The following is a 23345-nucleotide window of genomic DNA, read 5'->3' on the forward strand; positions in this document are numbered from 1 at the left end:
CCCCATGACATCACTCCCTGGACCCGCCCGCTGGAAACTCCTTTTTCCACTCGTTTAATAAAACAAAGTGAGTTCCTCTCTTTCACAGGCACTGATGGCTTGGGTTTCCTGCCTTCTTTCTCCGAAAAAGAAGGGAAGGAGAGAAACAGAGAGAGATGTGATGCTTCAGGAATCCTCCCTGACCTTTTAACACCTTGTGGAGATGAGGTGTCACACAACACGCATGGTGCACACACACACACACACACACACACACACGCAGTACAAAGACGGAATGTAGATGAGGTAATACATAAACAGCAGTGCCTGAGGGTTTCCTATCTCGATAACATCAGTGTGGAAACTAAAGTAACACCCTCCTTTCAGACAGCTATAACACAGAATGTGATCTGACAGAAAATGACAGCCATGTCACTTGAACCCAGGACAGCCAGGCCACACCTTCCATAGAATGACATACTAAAACCAATTGAATTGAATAGGATCTCTGTGACACCTTCTTGGCACAGCAACCTAACCACTGTTCCACAGATTCTCGGCCATTTTCAGAAGCACGGGTGATGTATTACTGCTTATAATTTGTCCAGTACTACAGTAAAAGTGTTGTCATTGTTCCACATGAACACCATCCTAGTCTGTTGTTTCCCTGTTGCATAACCTAGTACCGTTCCCACACTCCCCCTCACATTAATTCTCAATACAACCTCTTTACAACGTCAATACAACCTCTTTACAATGTCAATATAACCTCTTTACAACATCAATATACCCTATTTTCAATGTCAATACAACCTCTTTACAACATCAATACACCCTATTTTCAATGTCAGTACAACCGCTTTACAACATCAATACACCCTATTTACAACGTCAATACAACCTATTTACAACATCAATACACCCTATTTTCAACGTCAATACAACTGCTTTACAACATCAATACACCCTATTTACAACATCAATACAACCTCTTTACAACATCAATACACCCTATTTTCAACGTCAATACAACTGTTTTACGACGTCAATATAACCTCTTTACAACGTCAATACAACCTCTTTACAACATCAATAAGGTGCATTAGCAGGGGATTAGGACTGAGCCCATCACGGAGGTGAGGTTTAGGAGTGAGTTTAGGGTGAAGGAGGGGGTACTGGGTTACTCTGTGGGAAGGTTTAGGGTGAAGGAGGGGGTGCTGGGTCACTCTGTGGGAAGGTTTAGGGTGAAGGAGGGGGTACTGGGTTACTCTGTGGGAAGGTTTAGGGTGAAGGAGGGGGTACTGGGTCACTCTGTGGGAAGGTTTAGGGTGAAGGAGGGGGTACTGGGTTACTCTGTGGGAAGGTTTAGGGTGAAGGAGGGGGTACTGGGTCACTCTGTGGAAGGTTTAGGGTGAAGGAGGGGGTACTGGGTTACTTTGTGGGAAGGTTTAGGGTGAAGGAGGGGGTACTGGGTTACTCTGTGGGAAGGTTTAGGGTGAAGGAGGGGGTACTGGGTTACTCTGTGGGAAGGTTTAGGGTGAAGGAGGGGGTACTGGGTCACTCTGTGGGAAGGTTTAGGGTGAAGGAGGGGGTACTGGGTTACTCTGTGGGAAGGTTTAGGGTGAAGGAGGGGTACTGGGTTACTCTGTGGGAAGGTTTAGGGTGAAGGAGGGGGTACTGGGTCACTCTGTGGGAAGGTTTAGGGTGAAGGAGGGGTACTGGGTTACTCTGTGGGAAGGTTTAGGGTGAAGGAGGGGGTACTGGGTCACTCTGTGGGAAGGTTTAGGGTGAAGGAGGGGGTACTGGGTTACTCTGTGGGAAGGTTTAGGGTGAAGGAGGGGGTACTGGGTCACTCTGTGGGAAGGTTTAGGGTGAAGGAGGGGTACTGGGTTACTCTGTGGGAAGGTTTAGGGTGAAGGAGGGGTACTGGGTCACTCTGTGGGAAGGTTTAGGGTGAAGGAGGGGTACTGGGTCACTCTGTGGGAAGGTTTAGGGTGAAGGAGGGGGTACTGGGTTACTCTGTGGGAAGGTTTAGGGTGAAGGAGGGGTACTGGGTTACTCTGTGGAAGGTTTAGGGTGAAGGAGGGGTACTGGGTCACTCTGTGGGAAGGTTTAGGGTGAAGGAGGGGGTACTGGGTCACTCTGTGGGAAGGTTTAGGGTGAAGGAGGGGTACTGGGTTACTCTGTGGGAAGGTTTAGGGTGAAGGAGGGGGTACTGGGTTACTCTGTGGGAAGGTTTAGGGTGAAGGAGGGGGTGCTGGGTTACTATGTGGGAAGGTTTAGGGTGAAGGAGGGGGTACTGGGTTACTCTGTATGCGAAGGTTTAGGGTGAAGGAGGGGGTACTGGGTTACTCTGTGGGAAGGTTTAGGGTGAAGGAGGGGGTACTGGGTTACTATGTGGGAAGGTTTAGGGTGAAGGAGGGGGTACTGGGTTACTCTGTGGGAAGGTTTAGGGTGAAGGAGGGGGTACTGGGTCACTGTGGGAAGGTTTAGGGTGAAGGAGGGGGTGCTGGGTTACTATGTGGGAAGGTTTAGGGTGAAGGAGGGGGTACTGGGTTACTCTGTGGGAAGGTTTAGGGTGAAGGAGGGGGTACTGGGTTACTCTGTGGGAAGGTTTAGGGTGAAGGAGGGGGTACTGGGTTACTCTGTGGGAAGGTTTAGGGTGAAGGAGGGGGTACTGGGTCACTGTGGGAAGGTTTAGGGTGAAGGAGGGGGTGCTGGGTTACTATGTGGGAAGGTTTAGGGTGAAGGAGGGGGTGCTGGGTTACTATGTGGGAAGGTTTAGGGTGAAGGAGGGGGTACTGGGTTACTCTGTGGGAAGGTTTAGGGTGAAGGAGGGGGTACTGGGTTACTATGTGGGAAGGTTTAGGGTGAAGGAGGGGGTACTGGGTTACTCTGTTGGAAGGCATCAGATGTAGATTCTGGTATGCATTCAGGACCCTGGACTCTGACTGAAGGGCTCTGATCTGCATTCTGGTATGTAGAGGATTGAAACCCATCCCCTCTGCTGCTACTCCCTGTACCAGAGAACGTCTCTAGTTTGGGACACACTGTCACCAATGTCGACTCATCAAACAGCCTGCTGTGAAATATGTGACCTGTGACCTAGTAGAAAGGACATGCAGTTGGCTGGAGGATGATTCAGGGAGGGATATTGGATGAAGATATGAAGATGAAGATCGTCATCACCAATCAAACATACTTCAACACCAGTCCTAAGCATGGCAATCTCCGCCGTTGGCATAGGTTCATAAATTAATGAGTGATAATAAATATGAATCATTTACCACCTTCAGAAACCAGGCAGGATGGTTATAATGACTCCCCTAATAGGCCTACAGTCTGTCTCTAAGAAGAGAGAAGAGCTGATGAAGAGGAGAGAAGAGATAATGAAGAGGAGAGAAGAGATAATGAAGAGAGGAGAGAGAAGGGCTAATGAAGAGAGGAGAGAGAAGGGCTAATGAAGAGAGGAGAGAGAAGGGCTAATGAAGAGAGGAGAGAAGAGATAATGAAGAGAGGAGAGAGAAGAGCTGATGAAGAGGAGAGAAGAGAGAGAAGGGCTAATGAAGAGAGGAGAGGAGAGATAATGAAGAGAGGAGAGAGAAGGGCTAATGAAGAGAGGAGAGAAGAGATAATGAAGAGAGGAGAGAAGAGATAATGAAGAGAGAGAAGGGCTAATGAAGAGGAGAGAAGAGATAATGAAGAGAGGAGAGAGAAGGGCTAATGAAGAGAGGAGAGAAGAGATAATGAAGAGAGGAGAGAGAAGGGCTAATGAAGAGAGGAGAGAAGAGATAATGAAGAGAGGAGAGAAGAGATAATGAAGAGAGGAGAGATAATGAAGAGGAGACAAGAGATAATGAAGATGAGAGACGAGATAATGAAGAGGAGACAAACGATAATGAAGAGGAGAAAAGAGATCATGAAGAGAGAAGAGATAATGAAGAGAGGAGAGATAATGAAGATAGGAGAGAAGAGAGAGGAGAGAAGAGATAATGAAGAGAGGAGAGAAAGAACGGTTCTAGGACGGTTCTAAATGCTGTAGTTCAGGGTTCATCAACTAGATTCAGCCGCGGGCCGATTTCTTTCACGAGCGGATGGATGGTCAGGGGGCTGGAACATAATTACAAATAATTTGCTAATTGACTGAAAGAAGCCCAAACAGATATAATATATGACTAAAACATAAAAATGTCAAACCTTGCTTACGTTTGTATACGATAGAGGTCGACCGATTAAATCGGAATGGCTGATTAATTTGGGCCGATTTCAAGTTTTCATAACAATCAGAAATCTGTATTTTTGGGCGCCGATTTTTTTTTTTTTAGACCTTTATTTAACTAGGCAAGTCAGTTAAGAACACATTCTTATTTTCAATGACGGCCTAGGAACGGTGGGTTAACTGCCTTGTGCAGGGGCAGAACGACAGATTTTTACCTTGTCAGCTCAGGGATTCAATCTTGCAACCTTACGGTTAACTAGTCCAACGCTCTAACCACCTGCTTTACATTGCACTCCACGAGGAGCCTGCCTGTTACGCGAATGCAGTAAGAAGCCAAGGTAAGTTGCTAGCTAGCATTAAACTTATCTTATAAAAAACAATCAATCAATCAATCAATCATAATCACTAGTTAACTACACATGGTTGATGATATTACTAGTTTATCTAGCATGTCCTGCGTTGCATATAATCGATGCGGTGCGCATTCGCGAAAAAGGACTGTCGTTGCTCCAACAAGTACCTAACCATAAACATCCATGCCTTTCTTAAAATCAATACACAAGTATATATTTTTAAACCTGCATATTTAGTTAATATTGCCTGCTAACGTGAATTTCTTTTAACTAGGGAAATTATGTCACTTCTCTTGCGTTCTGTGCTACACAGCCAGGGTATATGCAGCAGTTTGGGCCGCCTGGCTCGTTGCGAACTGTGTGAAGACCATTTCTTCCTAACAAAGACAGCCAACTTCGCCAAACGGGGGATGATTTAACAAAAGCGCATTTGCGAAAAAAGCACAATCGTTGCACGACTGTACCTAACCATAAACATCAATGCCTTTCTTAAAATCAATACACAGAAGTATATATTTTTAAACCTGCATATTTAGCTAAAAGAAATCCAGGTTAGCAGGCAATATTAACCAGGTGAAATTATGTCACTTCTCTTGGGTTCATTGCAAGCAGGGTCAGGGTATATGCAACAGTTTGGGCCGCCTGGCTCGTTACGAACTAATTTGCCAGAATTTTATGTAATTATGACATAACATTGAAGGTTGTGCAATGTAACAGGAATATTTAGACTTATGGATGCCATCCGTTAGATAAAATACGGAACGGTTCCGTATTTCACTAAAATAATAAAGTTTTGTTTTCAAGATGATAGTTTCCGGATTCGACCATATTAAAGACCTAAGGCTCGTATTTCTTTGTGTTATTATGTTATAATTAAGTCTATGATTTTATAGAGCAGTCTGACTGAGCGATGGTAGGCACCAGCAGGCTCATAAGCATTCATTCAAACAGCACTTTCGTGCGTTTTGCCAGCAGCTCTTCGCTGTGCTTCAAGCATTGCGCTGTTTATGACTTCAAGCCTATCAACTCCCGAGATTAGGCTGGTGTAACCGATGTGAAATGGCTAGCTAGTTAGCGAGGTGCGCGCTAATAGCGTTTCAAACGTCACTCGCTCTGAGACTTGGAGTAGTTGTTCCCCTTGCTCTACATGGGTAACGCTGCTTCGAGGGTGGCTGTTGTCGGTGTTCCTGGTTCGAGCCCAGGTAGGAGCGAGGAGAGGTACGGAAGCTATACTGTTACACTGGCAATATTAAAGTGCCTATAAGAACATCCAATAGTCAAAGGTATATGAAATACAAATCGTATAGAGAGAAATAGTCCTATAATTCCTATAATTCCTACAATAACTACAACCTAAAACTTCTTACCTGGGAATATTGAAGACTCATGTTAAAAGGAACCACCAGCTTTCATATGTTCTCATGTTCTGAGCAAGGAACTTAAACGTTGGCACATATTACATGGCACATATTGCACTTTTACTTTCTTCTCCAACACTTTTTTGCATTATTTCAACCAAATTGGACATGTTTCATTATTTATTTGAGGCTAAATTGATTTTATTGATGTATTATATTAAGTTAAAATATGTGTTCATTCAGTATTGTTGTAATTGTCATTATTACAAATAATAAAAATAAAGAAATGGGCCGATTAATCGGCACCGGCTTTTTTTTTGGGCCCTCCAATAATCGGTATCGGTGTTGAAAAATCATAATCGGTCGACCTCTAGTATACGATCATATATACTGTATCTATCTCCCTATTATGCGTGGGAAAACATTGAAACAGATTTCCCAAATTAAAATCACTTGGAGCGGATTTACTGGTGTGTTTACCGTCTTTTATGTCCAACCGGTGACCCGTTGGGGAACTCGGCTCTAGTTCTTTCCTGGGCGTGATGAGTTGAGTGCATTACGTAACTCAACCCAGTTTACCATCACATCATCACCAGCGTTCAGTACAAAACAGACAAAAGATGTGGCTTGTGTTCTCCCCTCCTCTCCACTAATAGACACTGTGAAGCTCTCTTCCCCTCATCTCTCCTTCATGTATCCCTCATACCTAGTTCATTCTGGATGTGTCAAAGCAGCTTGAAAAGAATTCACCACTCGCTCTCTTGCCTGCCGCTGCACTTACGGAATCAGATCCAATCAAATCAAGTGTTGTTGGGGTCTGTTATCCCTGTACGCACCAAAGAGCACAACTCACTGGGGGAAGAGACGACAAACGAAAAACAGCCTGCTTTCAAGCATAGGATACCTTTTTCAATCAAAGTTCCTGAAACAAACAAAAGAACTGAAATACTACTCAAGCCCAACAAAGATACTTTCAATGACTCCTGTCTACCAAAAATACTTTCAATGACTCCTGTCTACCAAAAATACTTTCAATGACTCCCGTCTACCAAAAATGAGACTTTATTGTTCGAAGTGCATACCATTCCCTACCCTACACTCCTAGCACCTTTTTCCATCTAGACCTTAAAAGGGTTCTTCGGCTGTCCCCATAGGAGAACCCATTGAAGAACCCTTTTTGGTTCCAGGTGGAACCCTTTTGAGTTCCATGTAGAACCCTTTCAACAGAGGGTTCTACATGGATCCCACAAATGTTCTACCTGGAACCAAAAAGGGTTCTCCTATGGGGACAGCCAAAGAACCCTTTTGGAACCCTTTTTTCTAAGTGTGTACCCTACCATACCCTACCCTACCCGTGACGACAGTGGGTGTGTCCAAAACCATGTCAAAAACATGTCACACTCAAACACGTGTATTACGGTATGTTTAGTATAATTACTCTGCAAGGGGCATTGACTTATGGAGTGGAGCATACCTGGTGGAAATTACAAAGGCCTCTGACCCGTTGAACTCTTGAGTGTGGTAGAAAGGGGTGGTGAGTACATGAGGGTGCGTAATGGTTGAGGGAAGAAAGCCAAGTAATATTATGTTGCAGTAGATTAGGTTGCCTGTACTGTATAGAAAGGATTGTCTGTAGGAAGTAGCTACCTACTGCTGGAATGACAAATACAATAACATAGACTCAAGAACCATATGGGATTTATACACACTACACAGACAATAATAATACAATAATAGTAATAATAATAAGAATATAATAAGCCATTGAGCAGATGCTTTTCTTCAGCTAATTGTTCCATTTCCTGCTGAGAGAAGACCTAAGAACCCTCTCTCTCCATTGTATCATGCCTATGGGCTGATTGATTGACGATAATTCTCTGTTGCTACAAGGTCATTCACAGGGAGACCAAATCAAATTATACTTGTCACATGCACCGAATACAACTGGTGTAGACTGACGAGTCCTTCCCAACGAAAATAGGAACACAAGAGGAATAAAATACAATACACAAGAATGGAGCTAAACTCAGCAAAAAAAGAAACGTCCCTTTTTCAGGACCCGGTCTTTCAAAGATAATTCATAAAAATCCAAATAACTTCACAGATCTTCATTGTAATGAGTTTAAACACTGTTTCCCATGCTTGTTCAGTGAACCATAAACAATTAATGAACATGCACCTGTGGAACGGTCGTTAAGACACTAACAGCTTACAGACGGTAGGCAATTAAGGTAACAGTTATGAAAACATAGGACACTAAAGAGGCCTTTCTACTGACTCTGAAAAACACCAAAAGAAAGATGCCCAGGGTCCCTGCTCATCTGCGTGAACGTGCCTTAGGCATGCTGCAAGGAGGCATGTGGACTGCAGATGTGGCCAGGGAAATAAATTGCAATGTCCGTACTGTGAGATGCCTAAGACAGCGCTACAGGGAGACAGGACGGACAGCTGATAATCCTCGCAGTGGCAGACCACGTGTAACAACACCTGCACAGGATTGGTACATCCAAACATCACACCTGCGGGACAGGTACAGGATGGCAACAACAACTGCCCGAGTTACATCAGGAACGCACAATCCCTCCATCAGTGCTCAGACTGTGCGCAATAGGCTGAGAGAGGCTGGACTGAGGGCTTGTAGGCCTGTTGTAAGGCAGGTCCTCACCAGACATCACCGGCAACAACGTCGCCTATGGGCATAAACCCACCGTCGCAGGACCAGACAGGACTGGCAAAAAGTGCTCTTCACTGACGAGTCACAGTTTTGTCTCACCGAGGGTGATGGTTGGATTCGCGTTTATCGTCGAAGGAATGAGCGTTACACCGAGGCCTGTACTCTGGAAGGGGATTGATTTGGAGGTGAAGGGTCCGTCATGGTCTGGGGCGGTGTGTCACAGCATCATCGGACTGAGCTTGTTGTCATTGCAGGCAATCTCAACACTGTGCGTTACAGGGAAGACATCCTCCTCCCTCATGTGGTACCCTTCATGCAGGCTCATCCTGACATGACCCTCCAGCATGACAATGCCACCAGCCATACTGCTCGTTCTGTGCGTGATTTCCTGCAAGACAGGAATGTCAGTGTTCTGCCATGTCCAGCAAAGATCTCAATCCCATTGAGCACGTCTGGAACCTGTTGGATCGGAGGGTGAGGGCTAGGGCCATTCTCCCCAGAAATGTCTGGGAACTTGCAGGTGCCTTGGTGGAAGAGTGGGGTAACATCTGATAGCAAGAACTGGCAAATCTGGTGCAGTCCATGAGGAGGAGATGCACTGCAGTACTTAATGCAGCTGGTGGCCACACCAGATACTGACTGTTACTTGAACTTGTTCAGTTCATGTCTCAGTTGTTGAATCTTATGTTCATAAAAATATTTACATACGTTAAGTTTGCTGAAAATAAACTCAGTTGACAGTGAGAGGACGTTTCTTTTTCTGCTGAGTTTTATTTACAGGGAGCACCAGTACCAGATCAATGTGGAGCTATACACAGGGAGTACCAGTACCAGATCAATGTGGAGCTATATACAGAGAGCACCAGTACCAGATCAATGTGGAGCTATATACAGGGAGCACCAGTACCAGATCAATGTGGAGCTATATACAGGGAGTACCAGTACCAGATCAATGTGGAGCTATATACAGGGAGTACCAGTACCAGATCAATGTGGAGCTATATACAGGGAGCACCAGTACCAGATCAATGTGGAGCTATATACAGGGAGCACCAGTACCAGATCAATGTGGAGCTATATACAGGGAGCACCAGTACCAGATCAATGTGGAGCTATATACAGGGAGCACCAGTACCAGATCAATGTGGAGCTATATACAGGGAGTACCAGTACCAGATCAATGTGGAGCTATATACAGGGAGTACCAGTACCAGATCAATGTGGAGCTATATACAGGGAGTACCAGTACCAGATCAATGTGGAGCTATATACAGGGAGTACCAGTACCAGATCAATGTGGAGCTATATACAGGGAGTACCAGTACCAGATCAATGTGAGGCTATATACAGGGAGTACCAGATCAATGTGGAGCTATATACAGGGAGTACCAGTACCAGATCAATGTGGAGCTATATACAGGGAGTACCAGTACCAGATCAATGTGGAGCTATATACAGGGAGTACCAGTACCAGATCAATGTGGAGCTATATACAGGGAGTACCAGTACCAGATCAATGTGGAGCTATATACAGGGAGTACCAGTACCAGATCAATGTGGAGCTATATACAGGGAGTACCAGATCAATGTGGAGCTATATACAGGGAGCACCAGTACCAGATCAATGTGGAGCTATATACAGGGAGTACCAGTACCAGATCAATGTGGAGCTATATACAGGGAGTACCAGATCAATGTGGAGCTATATACAGGGAGCACCAGTACCAGATCAATGTGGAGCTATATACAGGGAGCACCAGTACCAGATCAATGTGGAGCTATATACAGGGAGTACCCATACCAGATCAATGTGGAGCTATATACAGGGAGTACCAGTACCAGATCAATGTGGAGCTATATACAGGGAGTACCAGTACCAGATCAATGTGGAGCTATATACAGGGAGTACCAGTACCAGATCAATGTGGAGCTATATACAGGGAGTACCAGTACCAGATCAATGTGGAGCTATATACAGGGAGTACCAGTACCAGATCAATGTGGAGCTATATACAGGGAGTACCAGTACCAGATCAATGTGGAGCTATATACAGGGAGTACCAGATCAATGTGGAGCTATATACAGGGAGCACCAGTACCAGATCAATGTGGAGCTATATACAGGGAGTACCAGTACCAGATCAATGTGGAGTTATATACAGGTATTACCAGTACCAGATCAATGTGCAGATGTAAGAGGCATTTGAGGTAGATATGTACATGAAGGCAGGGTGTGTGTGTGTGTGTATGTATGTGTGTTTGTGTTGTGTCGGTATGCATGTGTGTGTGTGTGTGTGTACAGTATGTATGTGTGTGTGTGCATATGTAGTGTATGTGAAAGTGTCAATGTACTGGGTGAGTGTGTATATGGTGTGAATATATAGTCTAGTGCTTGTGCGTAGGGTTAGTGCAGATAGTTTGGGTAGAATTAATGTAATATTTAGCAGCTAACTTGGGATGCATAACACAGGACTGACAGGATGAAAACTTTGACATGTCCTTCAACCTCCAACTAGTTTAATCCTATACTATCCATATCAGGGCCTGTGATCACAAAGATGATCTAGAATCAGCCCCCCCATGTCCATATAATCTGATTCATTATGATCTAAAAGGCAAACTGATCCTAGATCAGCACTGCTACTCAGAGATGTTTTGACTAGAGTCCTCTACAACTATTAATACACACCGACACACACACTTGAATAACACACACACACACACACACACACCTGAGCACCACATCAATAAAGGAATCAGACGGGGTCTGTGCATACAATCCCGTGGTTGGAGAGTCCTATTACAAGCCCGCCTGCGTCTATACACCCAAATGAACCCTTCAGACAGCTGAACAGCACCAGACCACAGGATGCTGCGTGACATATTGACATTCAATTAGCATGTCATTTAGATGTCCTTTGGGACTAATCTAATTCCCTATTGTGATCTTTCAGTGGAGAATTACAATGGGCACAGCAGCCAGCCCAGACCTCTGGTTAAGCCCGTTCAGTCTTCCAGACGCCAAGTGACCCTATATAAAATTAAAATTACTTTTTATTTGTCACATGCGCCGAATACAACAAGTATTACAGTGAAACGCTTACTTACAAGCCCTAAACCAACAATGCAGTTTTAAGAAAAATACCTAAAAAATCTAATTAAAGAGCAGCAGTAAAATAACAATAGCAAGGCTATATACAGGGGGTACCAGTACAGAGTCATAAACGCTGGTGCTATGAAATATATATGAGCTGTGTGTAAAGTGTAGGCCGCTATGCGCCTTGTCGGCAGGCCCCTGTAAAACGCCCTGTCTATTTTACAGTATGTGTGTCTGGCTAGTCTTAAGATTGATCATACAGTACATGTAGGTCCTTGACAGAATAGAATGCCAACTGGCATTCATTTGGACACCTAAAGGAGTGGGGTGGAGAGCATACGGTTGATCATTGGGTCCATGGTCGATAATTTTGATATGAGAAACGGATCTAAATTGCTAGCAGACTTCTAGTAATTCGCTCTGGATAAGAGCGTCTGCTAAATGACTAAAATGTAAATGTAAATGTAATAAGACAATGTAGGCAAGGCAAGCTGGGTAGGGCCTATCTGTTGTCCATTACACAAGTTTACATCTAAATATCCAATGTTTTCTATTACTTTCCTCCATTCTCTCCATTCACAGACCCTGACACAGGACAGGACAGAACCTGGAGTTTGTCTACAACATGGGGGATTAGGGTTCCTAATTTGTCCGGACCAGGGAAAAGCAGATAGATACATCCAGGCCCTACCCAACAGCCATATCTACTGTAATATCCCTAGATATATCCTAAACAGCCATATCTACTGTAATATCCCTAGATATATCCTAAACAGCCATATCTACTGTACTATCCCTAGATATATCCAGGCTCTACCCAACAGCCATATCTACTGTACTATCCCTAGATACAGTATATCCTAAACAACCATATCTACTGTACTATCCCTAGATATATCCTAAACAACCATATCTACTGTACTATCCCTAGATATATCCTAAACAACCATATCTACTGTACTATCCCTAGATATATCCTAAACAGCCATATCTACTGTAATATCCCTAGATATATCCTAAACAGCCATATCTACTGTAATATCCCTAGATATATCCTAAACAGCCATGTCTACTGTACTATCCCTAGATATATCCTAAACAGCCATATCTACTGTACTATCCCTAGATATATCCTAAACAGCCATATCTACTGTACTATCCCTAGATATATCCTAAACAGCCATATCTACTGTACTATCCCTAGATATATCCGAAACAGCCATATCTACTGTACTATCCCTAGATATATCCTAAACAGCCATATCTACTGTACTATCCCTAGATATATCCTAAACAGCCATATCTACTGTACTATCCCTAGATATATCCAGGCCCTACCCAACCGCCATATCTACTGTACTATCCCTATCCTAGCTATATCCTGGCCCTACCCAACAGCCATATCTACTGTACTATCCCTAGATACAGTATATCCTAAACAACCATATCTACTGTACTATCCCTAGATACAGTATATCCTAAACAACCATATCTACTGTACTATCCCTGGATACAGTATATCCTAAACAACCATATCTACTGTACTATCCCTGGATACAGTATATCCTAAACAACCATATCTACTGTACTATCCCTAGATACAGTATATCCTAAACAACCATATCTACTGTAATATCCCTAGCTATGACTACATTCCATTCCAATCTATCTCTGGTCCACAAGGACCCGTATGGAACATGCACTAGACCCCTAGACCCTGGACCTGTTCCTGGGCTACAGGGGTGGGCGTTGGTGGTATGTGTGTGCGTGGGGTGAGGTCACTATCCCATCCCTGAGTGACGAAAAAAAGCCCCCGAGCTACGAAGGTTCTGGTCCAAGAACGAGAGAACAGAGAGAGGCCAAGAGACAACACCCCATTGAGAACATCTAAAACAGCTGCTATTGTCCCCCCCCCAAGGCCCCCATGCTGTCAAATAGACCCCGGCACATGGTTATAAGTGTATATTTACTGTCCAACACCAACACTTCTATGAAGGAACCTATTTTGATAGGTTAATAATGACACTGATAGCTGATATCGCTAACAGTTGTTTCCCTTTATCTTGCAGCATATACTCTATGCATTTTTCCATCTGTGTGTATAAAGTTCATATGCCTGTTAGCTTGTATAGTGAGACTGGGTGTGTCAACAGTTTTGCTGGCAGTAGTCAATTCTTTCTTGTGTGAAAATGCTTTTGTGATGTTATCATCCTCCATGAGCGCAAAAACAGGCGAGGGATAAACATCTGCTCAATGTTCTGCCAGAAAACGATCTCAGTGTATCTTTCATTTTGGACGTACTGTGCTTGACTCACTAACTAGCTAATTAATCTGGTGTCAGAAATTCAGACATAAGTGGACACTATGGAGGTCAAACATCAACAAAAACACTTCCCTAGCATGTTGCTAATTAGCAATAGCATTCTGAGCATAATCGTTAATTAGTTAGCGAAAAGCAGCATGATTACATAGCATAGGGCTATATCTGAAGCTGTTTTATGTTAGCGCTGATGCTATCAGAGGACCAGAGCCACTGAGGGGGTTACATTAAATGAATACCCCTGTGTAGCATAGCGCTAATTTACAACTAGCTAGCGAAACGCTTATGGTTTCCCCTTCAGAACTGGCTCCATTAGCCGTCTGGCTAACACCCATACTCGCTATAATTGGTGATAAGCAGGCAGGGAGGTTATACTTGATATGGTTGATTCTCTTCCAGATCAACATGAGGAAGGTTTGATGGTTTTATGATACAGCCAACCCTGTCGCTGTCGGGCTAAGACTGAGGTAGGAAGACTGGAGCCTGAGGTAGGAAGACTGGAGCCTGAGGTAGGAAGACTGGAGCCTGAGGTAGGAAGTTGTTCCTGACTACTGACTGATACAGGGTCAGATATCTTTTTATCCATCTAATGGATTGGAGGTAGGGTCATCTACTGTATTCCTAGATCTGGACTTCAGAGTAACTTCTACCTCAAGCTCTGTAGTCCAGTCAGTCCACATCTGGAAGTGTTTCGTCAAAATGGGCCCCCATCATCCCTTATGATACATGACGAATTCTGGCAGTATAAATCGGACAGTTAGATGGAAATTGAATTTCTGGATTGCATTCCTGCTGTGGAATTCTGGGATGGGCAAAATAAGACTTCCTGTTAAGGGCGGTGGCTGAGGTGGGTGCCGTCCCTGTGTTCCCTCCTCCCTCGTTCCTAGAGGAGAGGATGACTTCCCTGTTCCCTCCTCCCTCGTTCCTTGACGAGAGGATGACTGCCCTGTTCCCTCCTCCCTCGTTCCTAGACGAGAGGATGACTGCCCTGTTTCCTCCTCCCTCGTTCCTAGAGTAGAGGATGACTGCCCTGTTCCCTCCTCCCTCGTTCCTAGAGTAGAGGATGACTGCCCTGTTCCCTCCTCCCTCGTTCCTAGAGTAGAGGATGACTGCCCGGGGGGTGTCCGGTGGCGTTACACACTGATGTAAGAATAAACGCGATAAAATGCAGGAAGCGCCCGACATTGTCCCGACCCTTCTCGTTTCTTAGCAACACTGCCTGTGTTCATAACAACATACAAGCCCCTAGTGAAAGACCGTGGCCTTACAGAGTGCAATGGAGGTGACAGATAGAGGAGGAGAACAGCAGGAGGGAGGGGATGGGCTGAATATGAGATCACAGCACCCGGCTCTTCAGCCACACACACACACTAAAGAGACAAAACAGGAAGCCCAGACCCTGCTGGTCTGTGATTGCTTTGACCTGCCCTATCTTCCCTGTTTCCTATGGTAGTGCTCTGGTGAAGGAGATATGGTAGCAAGATGACCTGACCTGTACAGCATGTTACACCTGCAATAACCTGTGTGTGTGTGTGTGTGTGTGTCCATCCATTGCCATAGAGGAAATCCAGTAGCTAGTGGAACTGCTCATAGTAACTATCCAGCAGCATTTGTGTCCCTGTATCTGGTGAGATGTATTGACTAGACAATAAGAGGTCAGGGGTTAGGGGTCAAGGTTGAACTTACCTTTGCAGACAAAGCACTTGATGTGGAAGTGTTTATTCTGCACGCGCAGCACCTCTCCCTTGCAGGCCTTGCCACAGTTCTGACAGGGGACAGAGCTGCTGCTGCCGCCGCCGCCCTGCTTCGCCTGCTCCAGAGGGCTGTGGACAGCCTGCTGGTGAAATACTGAAACACACAGAGACACAGAGAGGTTAGATGGGTATGTTCTGTGCATAGAAATGCACACACACACACATGCATGCATTTGGAGAGTCACGTGTGGAAACACACACACGCGCAGTCATAAACCAAAAACATTCATGACTCATAAAAAAAAACTGCACATCCGCATACTCATACATATGCCCCCATACGCACGCACACACACGCACACACACACACACACACACACACACACACACACACACACACACACACACACACACACACACACACACACACACACACACACACACACACACACACACACACACACACACACACACACACTACAAAAGCATGTTGGAATCTTCAAATAGCTCGAAGGCCTGCACATGGTATGCACTGCTCTAAATATGCCCAGTATGTGTAGTGGGAAAGATATGACCAGATAATCAGTACATACAGTGTCAGAGAGACAGAGAGAGAGAGAGAGAGAGACAGAGAGAGAGAGAGTGTGTGTTGCTGAAGCTGAAGATGAAGAGCTTCTCTTCAGCCTACTTCAGCTTGTGATATCATGCAGATCAACACAAATGATCACAATCAGATTTATAATGGAAAATGTATAATGTAAAAACTACAACTCATCAATTAGTAATCCTGTCTTCCAGTGACAAACACAGACCCCAATCTGATACCTTCCTCCAATCAGCTTACTTGTTTCAGCAGCTCTCCCTTCTCCATTTATTATGACACAAAACACTCGTATACTTATCCATCATCACCCTTTTAATACTGACAACTAATCAAACAAATAGTGCAACTTTGTTTCCCTCCGTCTCTCTCTCTCTCTCTCCTTGTCAAACACGTCTGTGTTCGTCGAACCGGTTCTGTTTTGGACACCATGGTTACCATAATTGAAAAGTTGAAAAGAAGGGGAGTTTGTCAAAATGGATTCAAAGACAAACAAAACAATGGCATTCAGCTAGGCAGAGCAAATGCACTAGTGTTTACCCAAGAACCAGTTTCAGCTTCAGTGTCCATTCATCCATTCATTAATTCATTCATCCATTCACTTAGGTGTTGATCCTCTCTGTTGTTCGTCTGCCAACACTCCCGTTGAGAACTTGAGAAATGTCCATGTTTAGCATCTACTTAGGCCCAAATTAGATGGAGCATTAGTCCCAAATGGTACCCTAATCCCTATGTCGTGCACTACTTTTGACCAGGTCCCATGGGGCTCTGGTCCAAAGTAGTGTGTAGTGCACGACATAGGGATTAGGGTGCCATTTGGGATGCAACCAAAGGCATGTTAGGCACTGTACAACCTGTGGTGCTCTGTCTGTGGGCTGTAGGTAGCCAACTCTGGACATGGTAAATACACCTTCAACACCATTTATTAACCCTTGGAGGTCTCGGGACTCTCGGTCATATCTGGAAGATCCAGACTTGGAGATAGAGCAATGAATTCTGATTCTGGGAATGTTTAAAGGGCATCTGGTGAGGTAAAAAACATATATATATTATTTTTAGAGAGTCAGCGGAAGACCGGTTAAAAAACAGGGAGAGGTGAGTGTGTGAGGTAGTCTAAAACAAACAAGTCCTCATAAATTTACAAAGAAACAGAGAGATTTTCACCTCCCACAAGGCTGGAGGTGTGGTGCTGTTTTCTCATATTTCATGTTCCAAATTCATTGTATTTGAATAAGGTTATGGCCTAGCAGAGTGGCCCTAAAATCTGTTTTAAATTCAAATCCAGATTTCCAGATCAATTGCATTTTTATGGAGGTATCCATCTCTTACATGAAAGTACAACAGGAGGCATAAAATATAATCCAAATATCGAAGATATTCATCTCTATGACGATATTCCAACAATCTGACAGATATTAGAAGCCTGCTGCTTGTCAATGGGTAGCAGAAGTCTTTCTTAGTATAGTTTAAGCTACCAGTTTTCAGCATGCGAGTATGCTGCTTCCAATAAAGCCAAGAATTTGGGGGAAGTGAAGTCATGTGTCCTCATAAAATGGTCTGGGGCACTTCAAAAGGGCCTGAGTTGATTGTAACCATGTGGCACAGCCATGGTCCAGCCGAGACTATTCTATTGGAGGAAATGGGGGTCTGTTTGTGTCCCTCGCTATCTCTCACTCACTCACTCACTCACTCACTCACTCACTCACTCACTCACTCACTCACTCACTCACTCACTCACTCACTCACTCACTCACTCACTCACTCACTCACTCACTCACTCACTCACTCACTCACTCACTCAGCCAGACCAGCATGCACTGCTCCTGGCACGCACCTGTTGAGGGGATCCTGTGTCGTTCAATTCCTGTCAGGACAATAAATAAGGCTTGGGATGATGGAGGGGTCCAAGATGATTTGTTAACCAGATGTTCCTATAGGGGGCAGCATCTCTTGTAAGGGGTACAGTAGCAGTTTAGGCCTAAAGCAGATACACTATGAAGAGAACTCAACCACTGAAGGAGTGCTCCTGACACACAAGGAATACAATGTGCTATGAAGAGCCTCCACTCTGTGTACCCATCCCATAACTCTCTCTCTCTCTCTGCCTCTCTCCTTTTTTTCTACCTCTCTTTCTCCAGAGCCCAGCAAATGGCTGTTCTGGCAGTGTAGGCCATCTAGGTCCCCTCCCCCCACCCCACACACACATTTTTCCTTAGGTTAGTCGATAGCTACAGTATGTGAGCAGTCAGTGTGGTCCAGTTGGGCGGCCATCTTGGATTCCTCTTCCAGGATCCATGCTCCCCCCGCCTAAAAATAGCCTGTTCCCTTAACCCACGGGGATTCCATGGTGCTCTGCAACATTCCAGGCAGGGTCCATCTGCGGGGCTGGCGGGGGTGGGAGATTACAATGCTCGGGTTACCACCACCGCAGGGGTGATTTCTGGTGGACAACACGTTCGACCTTGGGATGTTGGCTATCGCAACCTCAAAGAGGATTTAGATCCTCTACATTTAGGAATGATTTATTCGAGCATGGATATTGACATCAGGGAGCCAGCCAGAGCCAGCCGGAGCCAGAAAAGTCCAGAAAAGCTGGCATGTGCAGCAGCTAGGATAGAGACAAGTGGCAGAATGCCAAAATGGCAGAGAAAGAGAGTTGCTGAAGCTGAGGATGAAGAGATTCTCTTCAGCTTGTGATATCATGCAGATCAACACAAATGATCACAATCAGATTTATTTATTTATTATTATTTTTATATTTTACCCATTTTTTCTCCCCAATTTCATGGTATCCAATAGGTAGTTACAGTCTTGTCTCATCGCTACAACTCCTGTTTGAACTCGGGATTTGGACGAGAGCCGTGCGTCCTCCGAAACACAACCAAACCAAGCCACACAATGCCCACTTAACCCGGAAGCCAGCAGCACCAATTATTAGACTGTGTTACTACAGAGAGCTTTGGTCTCTAACCTTGCGTGGAAATTAACCCTAGAACTAATTCATTTTAGAGGTAGGTCATACTGAATCACCATAGACAAAGCAAGAGACAATGTGAAAGAGATTGCCAAGAGGATAGGGTCTCTAGGAAAGAGTCTCATACAAATTCTTCTAAATCCAATATTTCTCAATATTAGTTTTGTTCCAGACCTTTTGATTCCCACCCTGCACATGGAAGATGAACTTTGACATTAATGTGAAGTCGTGTTGCTGCACCATCCAGCAGGTGTTTCTAGATTTTTATTTTTTTTAACGTGTCAAATTACAATTTGGAAGGACGTCAATGTTGATACCCTGAAGTCATTGACTTATAAGTCTCTCTCTCTCTCTCTCTCTCTCTCTCTCTCTCTCTCTCTCTCTCTCTCTCTCTCTCTCTCTCTCTCTCTCTCTCTCTCTCTCTCTCTCTCTCTCTCTCTCTCTCTCTCTCTCTCTCTCTCTCTCTCTCTCTCTCTCTCTCTCTCTCTCTCTCTCTCTCTCTCTCTCTCTCTCTCTCTCTCTCTCTCTCTCTCTCTCTCTCTCTCTCTCTCTCAAACATCTAAAAACCCTACCTCTTTAAAGAGTATCATAAATAATCCCACAGCCACCCCCCCCGCCCCCTCGAGAAAAATGATTATGCATATTTTGTGGTAATAAAGTTAATTTACGAAAATCTCTATTTTAAAAAAAATATCTGATTAGCTAACATTAGCCAACTAGCTATACATTTAGCTTGCTATATGGCATTTTACATTTGCATGAATTATAATTCATGTTGTTTCATGTTTTAGGGATTCCTGAGCAAACCATCAAACCAGGCTGTCATCTTGTGAATCCCAGTGGATGTAAACTGAATGTACAATTTTGTGAGCTTGCCTCACTGTTCATTAAAACATATTTCAAAGTCAATCACTTGTAATTTTTGTTCATTGTAGTCCTGTTAATGTTAACGTTAGAGATTGAAGATATTTGCCAATGCAGGTAACGTAGCTTGAAGAAGAACAGAAGAGCCTCACTCTAGGAGCCCAGATGCAATAATGTTATAACCTAATAACCAAGGATTGGACAGACAAGCTGTCTTCATCAGGGTAACACAGTCTAATAACCAAGCTGTCTTCATCAGGGTAACAGTCTAATAACCAAGCTGTCTTCATCAGGGTAACATAACCTAATAATCAAGCTGTCTTCATCAGGGTAACATAACCTAATAACCAAGCTGTCTTCATCAGGGTAACATAGCCTAATAACCAAGCTGTCTTCGTCAGGGTAACATAGCCTAATAACCAAGCTGTCTTCGTCAGGGTAATATAGCCTAATAACCAAGCTGTCTTCATCAGGGTAATATAGCCTAATAACCAAGCTGTTGTCACGTCCTGACCAGTAAAAGGGGTTATTTGTCATTGTAGTTTGGTCAGGGCGTGGCAGGGGGTGTTTGTTTTGTGTGGTTCGGTGTTTTTGGTTTATGTTCAATATTTTCTATTTCTATGTGTATATCTAGTTTTCTATTTCTATGTTGGGTTTTTGGCAATGACCTCCAATTAGAGGCAGCTGGTTGTCGTTGTCTCTAATTGGAGGCCATGTTTAGTTGGGTTTGTTTTCTCTTGTGTTTTGTGGGTGGTTGTTTCCAGTATAGTCTGTGCACCTTACTGGACTGTTTTCGCCGTCAGTTTATTTTGTTTAAGTGTTTTCTTTAATAAAGAAAGAAGATGAGCACTTCACCCGCTACGTTTTGGTCCAATCCTTACGACACCCATGACAGCTGTCTTCGTCAGGGTAACATAGTCTAATAACCAAGCTGTCTTCATCAGGGTGGGGCCACAGTGTCTCCTGACCTCTCCTGTCTCAGCCTCCAGTATTTATGCTGCAGTAGTTTATGTGTGTCGGGGGGCTAGGGTCAGTCTGTTATATCTGGAGTATTTCTCCTGTCTCATCCAGTGTCCAGTGTGAATTTAAGTATGCTCTCTCTAATTCTCTCTTTCTCTCTTTCTCCCTCTCTCTCGGAGGACCTAAGCCCTAGGACCATGCCTCAGGACTACCTGGCATGATGAATCCTTGTTGTCCCCAGTCCACCTGGCCTTGCTGCTGCTCCAGTCTCAACTGTTCTGCCTGTGGATATGGAACCCTGACCTGTTCACTGTGATTACTATTATTTGACCATGCTGGTCATTTATGAACATTTGAACATCTTGGCCATGTTCTGTTATAATCTCCACCCGGCACAGCCAGAAAAGAACTGGCCATCCCTCAAAGCCTGGTTCCTCTCTAGGTTTCTAGGTTTCTTCCTAGGTTTTGGCCTTTCTAGGGATTTTTTCCTAGCCACCGTGCTTCTACATCTGCATTGATTGTTGTTTGGGGTTTTAGGCTGGGTTTCTGTACAGCACTTTGATATATCAGCTGATGTAAGAAGGGCTATATCAAACAATTGATTTGAACATAGCCTAATAACCAAGCTGTCTTCATCAGTGTAACATGGCCTAATAACCAAGCTGTCTTCGTCAGGGTAACATGGCCTAATAACCAAGCTGTCTTCATCAAGGTAACATAGTCTAATAACCAAGCAGTCTTCATCAGGGTAACATAACCTAATAACCAAGCTGTCTTCATCAGGGTAACATAACCTAATAACCAAGCTGTCTTCGTCAGGGTAACATAGCCTAATAACCAAGCTGTCTTCATCAGGGTAACATAACCTAATAACCAAGCTGTCTTCATCAGGGTAACATAACCTAATAACCAAGCTGTCTTCCTCAGGGTAACATAGCTTAATAACCAAGCTGTCTTCATCAGGGTAACATAACCTAATAACCAAGCTGTCTTCATCAGGGTAACATAGCCTAATAACCAAGCTGTCTTCGTCAGGGTAACATAGTCTAATAACCAAGCTGTCTTCATCAGGGTAACATAGCCTAATAACCAAGCTGTCTTCGTCAGGGTAACATAGCCTAATAACCAAGCTGTCTTCATCAGGGTAACATAGCCTAATAACCAAGCTGTCTTCGTCAGGGTAACACAGCCTAATAACCAAGCTGTCTTCATCAGGGTAACAGCCTAATAACCAAGCTGTCTTCGTCAGGGTAACATAGCCTAATAACCAAGCTGTCTTCATCAGGGTAACATAACCTAATAATCAAGCTGTCTTCATCAGGGTAACATAACCTAATAACCAAGCTGTCTTCATCAGGGTAACAGTCTAATAACCAAGCTGTCTTCATCAGGGTAACACAGTCTAATAACCAAGCTGTCTTCATCAGGGTAACACAGTCTAATAACCAAGCTGTCTTCATTAGGGTAACATAGCCTAATAACCAAGCTGTCTTCATCAGGGTAACATAGTCTAATAACCAAGCTGTCTTCATCAGGGTAACATAACCTAATAACCAAGCTGTCTTCATCAGGGTAACATAGCCTAATAACCAAGCTGTCTTCATCAGGGTAACATAGCCTAATAACCAAGCTGTCTTCATCAGGGTAACATAGTCTAATAACCAAGCTCTCTTCATCAGGGTAACATAGTCTAATAACCAAGCTGTCTTCATCAGGGTAACATAACCTAATAACCAAGCTGTCTTCATCAGGGTAACATAGTCTAATAACCAAGCTGTCTTCATCAGGGTAACATAGCCTAATAACCAAGCTGTCTTCATCAGGGTAACAGCGTAATAACCAAGCTGTCTTCATCAGGGTAACATAACCTAATAACCAAGCTGTCTTTGTCAGGGGAAGACAGTCTAATAACCAAGCTGTCTTCATCAGGGTAACATAGCCTAATAACCAAGCTGTCTTCGTCAGGGTAACAGTCTAATAACCAAGCTGTCTTCATCAGGGTAACATAACCTAATAACCAAGCTGTCTTCATCAGGGTAACATAGCCTAATAACCAAGCTGTCTTCGTCAGGGTAACACAGCCTAATAACCAAGCTGTCTTCGTCAGGGTAACATAGCCTAATAACCAAGCTGTCTTCATCAGGGTAACACAGCCTAATTACCAAGCTGTCATCGTCAGGGTAACAGTCTAATAACCAAGCTGTCTTCATCAGGGTAACATAACCTAATAACCAAGCTGTCTTCATCAGGGT

General features: G+C 44.1%; 1 protein-coding gene across 15 annotated transcripts in view; it reads right to left on the bottom strand.

Moving 5' to 3' along the window:
- LOC106608569 (actin-binding LIM protein 2) overlaps window positions 1–23345 on the bottom strand; it is a 127332-nt gene that overhangs the window by 64744 nt on the left and 39243 nt on the right. For all 15 annotated transcript variants that reach the window (XM_014206544.2, XM_014206545.2, XM_014206543.2 and 12 more), the window contains exon 2: window positions 15687–15848. In XM_014206544.2, the coding sequence (XP_014062019.1) occupies window positions 15687–15848 (162 nt within the window). The remainder of the gene's footprint in view (window positions 1–15686; window positions 15849–23345) is intronic.

This window comes from Salmo salar, chromosome ssa07, assembly GCF_905237065.1.
Source record: "Salmo salar chromosome ssa07, Ssal_v3.1, whole genome shotgun sequence".
Lineage (NCBI taxonomy): Eukaryota > Metazoa > Chordata > Actinopteri > Salmoniformes > Salmonidae > Salmo > Salmo salar.